Below are 11,590 nucleotides of genomic sequence, written 5' to 3'. Positions count from 1 at the left end.
CCAAAGCAGAACTCCTCCTCCAACGTTTCCCTTGAATCAGCCACCCCACATGCACATTCAACAGCTTTAAGCCACTGCGTCGCAATCTCCTCTCTCTAATCACCATCATTCCAGCCACCAAAACCTTGGACAAGTGTGCCCTGTTGCACCACGCCGAAACAGGGGAGGTATTTCTGTAAGACACTACAACCATCCCCACCGAGAACTCCATCACGATGAGACCCCCACAGAAACCGCCGACGAAAACTTCCCATCACCCCCAGTCCGCCGCACACCACCTCAATCTCACGGTGAGCTTCATCTCTCTCTCTCTCACATTTGGCTTGCTTATCACGTTACCCCTCTCTCCCTCTCATCACTCTCTCTCTCTCTCTCTCTCTCTCTCTCTCAATGCTCTGCCTCCAAGCTCGTCGGCAAATTCATCTCACTATCCATCTTCATCGATGTCCAGCTTCGAGTCCCTGTCGCAGTTGATCCAGCTCTCTCTCAGTGAGCTTAGTTTTTACGTATGTTCTGGCCGGTTCGTTTCTACTTCAGAAACTTTGTTGTAAATTTTTTTTTAACTTCCCATTTTATTTTCTAAACATCCCTTTAGTTGAGTTTTATATTTATAAGCCTAGTGCTCATTTTATGAGAGTAATATATTTATATATATATTTATTTAAAATATGAATTTTTGAAGTAACAGTAAGCACAAAATCTTATTTTGAATCCTTTTAAAAGAATTTTTTATTTAACCAAAATTATGATTTTTTCTACTTATAATGATTTTGACATAATTATGTTATTTAGTTTTATATATTATAGTTAGACCTCGTTAGTAAATGAGTTAGAATTTAATACTTTAATAGAGATGAAGTTAGATATTGAGGAATTTTGGAAGTGGTGATATTTTTAGGGATTGAGAATTTGGGTTTATGAGGAATAAAACTAGGTTATTTTAGCATTTTAGGCTTAAATATTGAAATACATGTTCGGCTGAAAATTTATAGAAATTACGTGATTATTTTATAGGTGACGATTTATAATTGTTTGGCATTGTTGAGAAAAATTCTTGAACTAAGAAGTCTAGATAAGCGGGATTCATATACTAGCTTTGCATAAAAAAAATGAAATGAGGTTGATTTTGAAAATTTGCACGTTTGTTTTTTAAAAGAAATCTAAAAACGACCTCAAATCTTTGTTCTACATATGAATAAATTCAATATAAGAGAAAGTATTTTCTGTCATGATTGATGTAGACATAAGCCAATTTTCTGCATTCTGTTTCAGAACTATGCAAAAAGAGCGAATATGAGATCCAAAAAGTTTTGTTTTTATTAAATAAAGAAGTTTTGTTTCTGTTATTCTTGAATATGTGAAATGATCTGAAGTTATTAAGTACTTCGTTTTGATATGATGTGGAATTTGAAAACTTCGGTATGAGATTCTGAATTCTGATTCTATATCTGAATATGCTCTGGTTCCGACGATGTTCTATTCAGTTTCCTTTACGGCCCCACTATGGGTATAATAGTGGCATACGACCCAGCCACGGGTATAATGGTGATTTATAACCCTACCACGGGGTGAAATATGGTATACGGCCCAATCACTGGTATAATAGTGGTTTATAACCCTATCACGGGGGTGAAACATGGTATACGGCCCAGCCATGGGTATAATGGTGGTTACTTCGTCATACATAAAAGGACCTCCTATTTACATTAGATTGTAAAAAATCTACGATAGGAAAATACTTAGCTTTAAAAACTCGATAAAGTAAGGAATTAAGGTTTTGAATCAACTGCTATCCTTGTTTAGCAAGCAAATCGCCAAGTTAAACAACTCAAGGTTTTTAAAACCCATACCACCTCTTAGCTTAGAAGAACACAGTTTTTTTTTCCAGTTAATCCAATGCATCTTACGTTCAGTTTGTCGTTGTCCCCACTAGAATTTTGCAAACAATCCTTCTAAGTCCTTACAACATGATTTAGGTGACAAGAAACAACTCATAGTATAGGTTAGCAATGCTTGTACAACTGCTTTAATTAAAACTTCACATCCGGCCTGTGATAACAACTGTTCCTTCCAACCTTGTAGTTTCTGTCAGACTAAATCTTTCAACTCTTTAAGAGCAGCACATTTGGAACGACCAACCAATGAAGGAAGACCCAAGTAATGGTCATGATGTTGAAGAGAAAGCACATACCAAATGGCCATAATTGCTGTAATTTACTCTTCATCAGCATTAGGACTAATCAAAAGCTCAGTTTTATCCATATTTACCTATTATCAGAAAGCCAATCCATAAATATGTAACAAGTGCTTCAAACTTTCATTTTGAGAATGAGTAGCCTGACAAAATTAGAGACTATCTTCTGTAAAAAAATAAGTGACTTGCTGCAAGAGCTTGAGGGCAGACTTTGACACCCTTTTATCAAATTTTGTCTCTCAGTAGATTTTAGAAGGGAAGACAACCTCTCAACACATAAAACAAACAAGTAAGGCGAAAGAGGGTCTCCCTGTCGCAAACATCGTGAAGCATCAAATGAAGAAGTAGGCACCTCATTATCTAATCCCTTATAAGATACAAATTAATACAAGACAATACCAAAACTACCCATCTTGAATCAAACCCAAGTTTTGATTGTTGCAACATTGTTATTCATTCAAGATATTTGAAAATTTTAAATTTTTTGATTAATTTGTAATAGTTTTAGATTAATGTGTAATAGTTTATACTGCCTTGTAGTAGGTCAGAATTATTAGATTTATTTATATTTAGTGCTAACATTTACTTTTATATTTTATACATTTAATTTTGTATTTCAAATGAAATGAAAACAAGTTTTGGGCTAAATTTGGACCATTGAGGCCCATGGGTGGGCAAACTGCCACTCAACATCTGGACTGGGGCATCTGCCCACAGGAGTCAGGGCTAGGGCCAGGAGGCCCAAATCACCCCCACCCATGAGGGGGAGAGGCCCCTAGTTACCTACTTGAGAGGTGTGGGTAGCACCCCTACATTTAATACTACTTAAGAGACATAATTATGTTTAACAATAACTAGGGACGGCAATTCGTATTCGAGGTCCTGTTCATATCTTGTCAAGTCATTGGCATTCAACTATATAGGTTAACGCAAACACGAAAGCTAAACTGGTCAATCAAACCTTCAAACCCTAACATGACTCATTTAAATAACAAGTGACATGACCCCACTTGTTTTGACCCGTTTAATAATTAATTATAAATGAGTCAACACAACATGATGCATTTCCACCAATTTTAACTTGTTTTAAGAAAATAGGTTGAATTGACTCGCATAACTCATTTGACCTGATTAACATAATTTCACATAAAAGTCAAAATCTATATTTATTAATAACCACAATATCTACAAAAAAAATGGAAAGGAGTTTTTGTACCCAGTCGGGCCAGGCCCAACCCACTTCGCCGAAACCAAAGGCTAGTGATTTGGCAAGTCGAGAAATGAAAGGAATGAGACCCAAGGCTTGTCGAGATCCTATCTCTAGCAGGATCAACCACATTAAATGTCATGTCAAATACCCCGTACCAGAGGTTGAGGTCCTGTCCCTGACAGGAAAGACCGCATTAAATACAATACCATGCCTTCCAAAATAAAGGGTGATCATTATAGAGGTAGGAAAGTCAAATGACCACTCTAGAGGCAAAGGTGTAAATAAGAGAAAACTAGTAAGGGAAAGGGGTTAATCACTCTAATCAAACTCTTAGCTCCATCTCTATTTTCTTCCAATAAGATTATTTTCTAGATTTGGCATCGAATGTGTCATGGACACACTCGGCCACCCCTTTTATTCCTTAGGCAGACGTCAGGCAGGGTACGGATATGGTGGTTACGAAACACCCATCAACAAAAACAATAAGACCTACTAACATATTGATATTTTTTTTATTTTAACGTATAATAAAACTAATATTATAAACCCAACAATAACAAATATGAGCTTAGGTCCAAAATTACAATCTCAATAATAAAAAAATAAGCATATTGAAAAAGACCAAGATTACCACCCACAATAATAAAATTGTAATTTTAAAATAAAATCTAAACGGATTACTACGGGGTGATTTTGGGTTAAGCGGATTGACCCATTATTAACCTGTTTATTACTTGTGCCCTAACAGGTTAACCCATTTTTACCCAAACCTATTTATATCATATACAAACTCGTGAATTTTGTGTCATGTTCATATTAGATTCACAGATTGTGCCACATACCACTAACAATTATAACCTATGCGTGACAATAAATGTCGCGAACTAAGCCCTGACCAACTCCAAGGTCAAGACTCTCTATTTGGAATCGATAGTTGCAAGGGCTCAAGTTTTTTCTCTTAACTAACTAAGATATCATTCTCCCATCCTGTTTTACATAATTTTACTTTTTGAACGTACAAAACTTAACTTTTGAATGGTGCAAATGTAAAGAAAGTCAGCCACTAAGCTATATTTAGCTATATATATGGTAAATGCTGAAAGCAAATTGGAGCAAACAGAAATGATTTACTTGTATCTTTCTTTTTGGTTACACAATGTAACGCATTACAGTAAAAGATAACACATTATAATTGTAGTAAATATCTTTTGAAACAAACTGAAAAGAGGACGTCGCCGCCCCCCCCCCATAGTATCCTTTATTTATGTGCACACACACGAAAGAACTATAAATTAATGAGTCTATATATATATATGTATGTATGTATATATATCCGCCACCAGCTTGCCATTTCCAGAATCCAGCATGCAGCTGAAAATCTCCAAGTTCACCACTTGAGTTTTGCCGGGAAATACTGCAGAAAAATCATCCCAGTTTAGAAAGGCAGGCAAAGCTGAAGTTAAAATGGCCAGATAATTAAAGATCTTCTTAAGAAATGGAATTGATCTAACCTTTTCAATGAGGGACATGTAATATGGCTTTACTTTCTCAATATCAATCTTATCTTTGCTCTTACTGTAGAGGTCATATTTGCTGTTCACGATTGTATATAAAAAAACATGTTAAATTTTGTTAATATATATATATATATATATATATATATAATAATGTCGACAGCAGAAGCAGCTTAATTACTTGAATACATGAAGCCAGTTTAGACTCTTGGCATCCTCAACGTTGAGTAGGTGATTATACGCTCCCGCCGTATGTAAAGCTGAAATGCGATATATATACAGATCATTGAAATCAGCATATCTATGGACTGCCAGATGCATCATTAATTAATACTTAGAAGATGATCTAGATCATCATCATATATATCTATAACATATAATTTTCGAAGCAAAAACTTCAGTACTCATGTTGAATCACATCATCAATTTATGCGCGAAATGATCATCGATCGATGATCATTTAATTTATAACATCTATATCGATCATCTATTTAATTACAACATCTAATTGTATAATTGTTTGAACAATCATGCTTACGGTAAAATGAGTGGAATCGAATAATGAACAATGCGGCTGGAGGTAGAGTTGTCCCATTCTGTTTAGCCACCTGCATATATATATATATATATATATAATTGACATTAATCATCCAGCACCAGCACCAGCAGCAGTACTTAATTATGAGTAAAATGATTGCTCACACAAATACTGATGAAATATTACGTTAATAATTATAATTAATTGGAAGGTGATGAATTAATATAGATATATACCAAGTACATGTAGTCATCATGCCCCCATGATATCATTACATTGTCCAGTCCACACCCTTGAGAGTAAATTCCGTATTTGGTATTGTAAGCTGGATTGTTGTAATCTGGGTTTTCCTTGAAATACTGCATGCAACACACGTAACGTTCAGATTTGTCTCAATTGGTTGATCAATGAGATAACAACCAAATTTTATAAATTAAGCTCATGAAGTCATGATTATCTTATCAAAAAAGAAAAACACCTTGTTGTGGACAATTGAATCGTCAAAAGCACATCCAAGAGGGAATGTATCCCCTGCAATATTAAAAGAGATCAGAGAGAGAGAGAGAGAGAGAGATTAAAAAAAACTAATTTATGGGGTTATGACAGAGTGCTTACCCACAACAGCCCATTGAGGAAGCCCTCCAAATTGAGGAAGGAGAAGAACTTTTCCAAGGTCTGAAACCAATTAGCAAGAGAATCTAGCTAATATATTTTACATCTCATTTCAGCTTTGGATAGAATCAAAAAACTGTGATAGAGAATATATTATAAATTACCATGAATTAAGGCAGTGAGATGCAGCCAATCTTCATCCGGATAATCTTTTCTAATTGCTTCGGCCGTTTGTAACAAGTGCATAATTTGTGGTTCATCCAAGTCAGGATCACTGTCATCCACCACCTCGTTGAGGAGCTCACAACATTCCCATATCCCCATTTCCATTCTATTCAGCTTAGTATACTCTTCTCTCTTCCTCTTCACCTGCAACATTCATTTTGCACCCAAATTAACCTAATTCCATGCCCATTGTAACGTCCTTTTTAGACAAGTAGCTCAACGTTAGGGGTGATACTGGCATGGTGTGGGGCGGGGTGGACCCTTCCCCGCACCATACGGGGCTTTTCGACCCCGCCCCTGCCCCTGCCCCTGCCCCTGCCCCTGCCCCTGCCCCTGCTTCCGAGAGGCGGGGGTGAGACCCCACACCCCGCCCCCTACCCAAGCCACACAACCCATTATTTTTTTATATATAGGGGAGGCATAGCGGGGGCAGGGTAGGGCAGGGTACCCCTACTGTATGATATAAAAAAGATCCTCCAAACATAAGGGTTTCAAATGAAAGAGATAAATTCAGAAACTTCGTCCTAATCTACAATAGTTATTACTAATTTAAAGACGTCTCAAATGCTGTAGGACCTATTTTTTTAATCTTTATATCTCTGTCCTATTAAAGGCAAAGACCTTAATTATGAGTTGATCATCTCAACTTATCTCAAACTTTCAAACAAAATATAATAAATATTTTAATTTTCTCAAATTTTAAAATAAAAATAATATTAAAAAACTACATTCTAACAATATTTTATGCAACTTTCAACTCTCATCTCATCTCAACTCAACTCACTGTCAAAACCTCTCATATGATATGATATGATATGTACCTCAAAGTAAAAATAAAAAATAAAAAAGGAAGGGAGGTGCCGGAAAGCACATGAGTTTGCTTACAAAATCATATGTTTGGTTAATGTGCTGCAGCCTGTAGAATTCCTCGACCGTGCTTTGCCTTGTGCTTTCTGCATTATAGTCCCTGCCCAGAATTTCGATCACGGATCAGTGTTACTATTAATACATCACCAAACGAGAGTTGAAAGCTAAATATTGAGATTTGTAGGACACCTGAATGAGTTTCCGAATGAATTGATTTCTGGTGCGAAGAATCCATTCTCTGCTACCATTTCTTTCTGGGAATCTTCTTTGTTTGACACAGCTTTGGGCTCCAGTACTGCTGGTGACACTCGATCGAAAAATAAATTAACGAATAAAACATCAAAACAAATGCAATAATACAGACTCAATTCATTATCCAGAAAAAGGAAAGCATTGAAAAGAAAAAAAAAACATCCAAAATGGTATACCAAGCATAGGCTTCTCAACGAGGATAGTCATTTTTCTTCCAAAATTCAAGCAATTAATGTAACTCAGAGCAATCAGATGGATCAATAAACGAGTAAAAAGTCCTACTTTTGGCTGTGGATAGCAAGTTGTCAAAGGGTTACTGCCATTATTTATAGTTTCGTGAAAAGGTCCTCTTTTATAAAATGAAAATATTTGTGTCCTCGATCTAAAATCTCTTTTTTTTTTTAACAAAAAAAACTTATCCATTAAGGCCGAAGGAAACGCTCAAAGTATTAATCCACGCTATATATGTTTCAGTTTCACGCCCTTAATTTATTTTTTGACAAGAAGATAAGTCCCTGCACATGATCTCTCTCCCATTTAGATGAAATTTGTTATTCGGCTAAAAAACACAGATGGATTTTCTATTACCCATAAAAGGAATAAAAAAAAAATTATGTCTATCCCTATATATAGATATAATGGTTGTCCAATTCAGATATATAGTGAATTGGATATTCTTATTTAAGGGAAGAATTAGTTATAAAGATGTTATGTTTGAAACAAGTTTTAAGTACTCTTGGAGTACAAATAAGGTGACACTTTCGTCCCATCATACACTACAACAAAAATTCCTTTTTGGGACCATTTTTTTTTTTTTGGGGACAAAACAAAAATCATCCCAAAAATGAGATCTATGGACGAAATGTCCCTAAAAAATGACGGAAGGTGTTTAGACGAAAAATTTCATCCCTACTAAAATAAATGTTCAAACATCCAGAAAAAACATTCGAACAAAATAAAATAAACATTCCAACGGAAATTATATATGGTCGAACAACAATTTGGCGCGTTAAGTGACAAAATTTAGCGGGACATTAACTTACCATTTGAACAATATAAAACAACATTTAAACGTCAAGGTTAATCAATGATCAAATGGAAATTATATATGGTTGAACAACAATTTGGCGCGTTAAGTGACAAAATTTAGCAGAACATTGACTTGCCATTAGAACAATATAAAATAACGTTCTAACGTCAAGGTTAATCAATGTTCGAACAAATATTATATATAATCGAACGAGAAATTTGCCAGTTAAGTCAATAAATTTAGCGGGACATTGACTTACCATTCGAACAACATACAAAATGTTCGAACGTTAATGATAATCAATGTTCGAACACATTATATATGATCGAACAGAAAATTGGCAGTTTAAGTCAATAAATTTAGCAGGACATTGACTTACCGTTCGAACATATTATTATACCGTTTGAACTAATAAGTTATCAATGCTCGAACATAAAATAAAGTGTTCGAACAGAGACTAGAAACGTTCGAAAGTGACATATTTTGTTCGAATGGTTACATAATTTTTACAATTATTGATGGCAACAAAATAACTTACTTAATTATGGATAAATATTTAATTTATATAAAAGTTAGCAATTAAATAATAGAAATAATAGAAATCAATAATTAATTTAGAAAAGACAAAAAAGATTTAATTCATAACTATATTAAATTTACAAAACACCAAATATTGTTCATACCAAAAATTTTAAAAAAAAATGTAAATAAAAAAATAGAAACTACTAAGATCCTAACTCCCTACACAGATTTTCGACTAAAGCTAGATATGTCTCTAGCTGTGTTAGTCAAGTACTGATCGTGACTTGAGTCGCATATATAACATCAATCTCTGTACGTAACTCAAAGATACTAGTATTAATCTCTGTACGTAAGTCAGAGATGCTAGCATTAATAAATGTACGTAAGTCAAACATGGAAGTACGGATCTCCGTACGCACTGCATCGATCATCGCTGATGTCTGTCCGCTGATCTTTGCACGTACTATATCAGCTATCAACTCACGAGTAGCTGTGCATGATGCCTCGGCCTACGTGAATGTCTCACTTGTCGATATTCCACGATCTCCAGGGTGTCCATCTCTATGAGTATCGACCGGATCTAGAATAGGACCATCAAGATGAAATCTTGAGTGTCACGTGCTTCATGACAGGGTGGAATTGTTGATCGGTCTCATCGGCTCCCGAACACGCTTGGTAATGTCTAGCAGGACCCTGACATGTAGCATAAATCGGGTGATCAGGATCTCGAATGGCATATTGTTGTAATGTACTAGGCCTTGGATGAAACCTATCGAATATATAACCCACTAGATCAATAGGAACACCACGAGCAACGCGTATCATAAATTTCGCCCAGCCAACCTCTGTCTTGTACTGCCGAGGATCAATATTGTTGGCGATGATTAAAATCATGATATTGAAGAAAGTAGATAGATCTGCCTACTTGATGTTCTTTGTCAGATCATATAGAGGAGCATCTGAACCAACATCCAACTCACTCACCTCATGATCAGCGAAGGTATCGAGCTCCTCTATATGAATTGATCCCTCGTCCTCAGCCATCACCCGAAGCTGGAGATTCTCTACCCACCACATTCGGATATGCAGTGCGTAGTCTGTAACTATAACATATATCATCTCAACAAATATAATAGCAGTTATCAACTCAAGAAATATAGGAACTCAAGAAGCTAAAACAAAATATAGTGATACTATGAGATTGCAAAGAATGAAGTCTGTAACTATAACATATATCATTTGTTGTACTCATCATCTGATCATGCAAACTCTTTATATTCTCATAAATGCAAAAAGAGGATTCATTCCGCCAAACTCAAAGTTTCATATTTTCTTGCTAAAAACTTACCATAGGGAACTTGGTGAATGCGAACGACGGTGGTGGTGCACGGAGTTAGGGGAGAGAGAGAGAGAGTGTGTGTGTGTGGAACGAAGTGGGAGAATGAAAGAAAAGATGAAAGCATACCATAGTCATTGTTGAATGTTGGTGGTAGTGGTTGTGCCTAGAGTATTGGCAATAACAATAGAATGAGAATGAGAGAGCAAGGGAATGGAGATGGGAGAACAAGAGAAAAACAAAGGAGGGGGATAGCTTGTTTTATTGGGCATTGATTTTCACAATGTTATTTGGATGAAATTTACATTCGAATGGTAAAGGATATCTCATTTGAAATACAAATTCCATTTGACCAATTAAAGTTTAGGATTCTAACAAACAACTCCGTTTGAATTCCTTAAATTCTTGTTCGAACATAAAAAAAAGTTTGGAGGGAATCATTCCTGCATTTTCTTTGACTAGATTTTTTTATGGACAAATTGTTTCTTCCTTAAATACTACTATTCGAACAATAAAATGACTATTCGAACGATATTTTTAAAAATTATATTTTTTGTGACAAAATTTAAATTTTGTTCCAAAATATCACATTTAGGGATGAAATTAAATCCATTCCTAAAAGTCATATTTGTTGTAGTGTTTAACAGATCAAACAGGATTAAAAAAAAGTATTTATTATTAAAAAAAGTGATTTTGATCTAGCGACTTGGTTAACTTTCAAGTTGCTTCTGTTCAAAACATTTTGATTACTCAATTTTTAGAAAAGAATAAACCAAAAAACTGCAACCTAATTCTAAGAGTAAAAAACATAAAGCAAATAATAAAAGGAATTTCAAGGTTTATAGCTAGCAGCTAGCCTCTTTGTCTATACTAGAACAATATTTATTTTATTTAGAAATGGAACCAGTACCAACCAACTCAATAATAATAAATCCCAAAAGCCTCCATACGATTCTTACAAGAGTTCTTCTACACAACCACCTCCTATTCCGCAACCTCCGCACACCGGGCTGACGTGTCACTTGTTTTTTTTTTTTTTTAATTGAAACGTACGTTTTTATTTTGGGATACAAATCTCTTATGTTCTCCCCTTTTCTTTTCCCCGATCGTTGTCATTCTCCACGGCTTCACCCACCCCTCCGCGCGATTGTTAGTGCTTCTGACATCATCACTGGCTGTCATCTACAAGCCCGTATTTATTGCCTTTAAGCAGGAATTGCCATACTCAGAAAGAATCTCTACACATCTCCACCATCCTACACCCTTCTATCGCAAAAATATCGAGGAACT

At 35.4% G+C, this 11,590-nt stretch overlaps 1 protein-coding gene across 1 annotated transcript; it reads right to left on the bottom strand.

Annotated features, from left to right (window-relative positions):
- Positions 1-4,741: 4,741 nt before the first annotated feature.
- LOC109010113 (inositol oxygenase 4-like) lies at positions 4,742-7,618 on the bottom strand. The gene is made up of 11 exons (XM_035695034.1): positions 7,589-7,618; positions 7,350-7,458; positions 7,179-7,260; positions 6,233-6,437; positions 6,072-6,131; positions 5,935-5,987; positions 5,693-5,815; positions 5,457-5,526; positions 5,100-5,178; positions 4,916-4,997; positions 4,742-4,818 (listed from the first exon to the last, which is right to left on the bottom strand). The coding sequence occupies exons 1-11, from the start codon at positions 7,593-7,595 to the stop codon at positions 4,792-4,794; spliced, it is 897 nt and encodes a 298-aa protein (XP_035550927.1). The 5' UTR covers positions 7,596-7,618; the 3' UTR covers positions 4,742-4,791.
- Between the last annotated feature and the right edge of the window lie 3,972 nt (positions 7,619-11,590).

This window comes from Juglans regia, chromosome 10, assembly GCF_001411555.2.
Source record: "Juglans regia cultivar Chandler chromosome 10, Walnut 2.0, whole genome shotgun sequence".
Lineage (NCBI taxonomy): Eukaryota > Viridiplantae > Streptophyta > Magnoliopsida > Fagales > Juglandaceae > Juglans > Juglans regia.
The sequence above is the reverse complement of the archived record's forward strand: the minus strand, read 5'-3'. Positions and strand labels throughout refer to the sequence as shown.

What these genes read in the sequence shown, in the direction of transcription:
- LOC109010113 (XM_035695034.1), bottom strand. An exon ending in TTAACCAAACATATGATTTT is followed by an intron (nt 6,438 to 7,178) that starts GTAAGCAAACTC and finishes TGAATGTTGCAG; the next exon opens with GTGAAGAGGAAGAGAGAAGA. An exon ending in TCTCACTGCCTTAATTCATG is followed by an intron (nt 6,132 to 6,232) that starts GTAATTTATAAT and finishes AATTGGTTTCAG; the next exon opens with ACCTTGGAAAAGTTCTTCTC.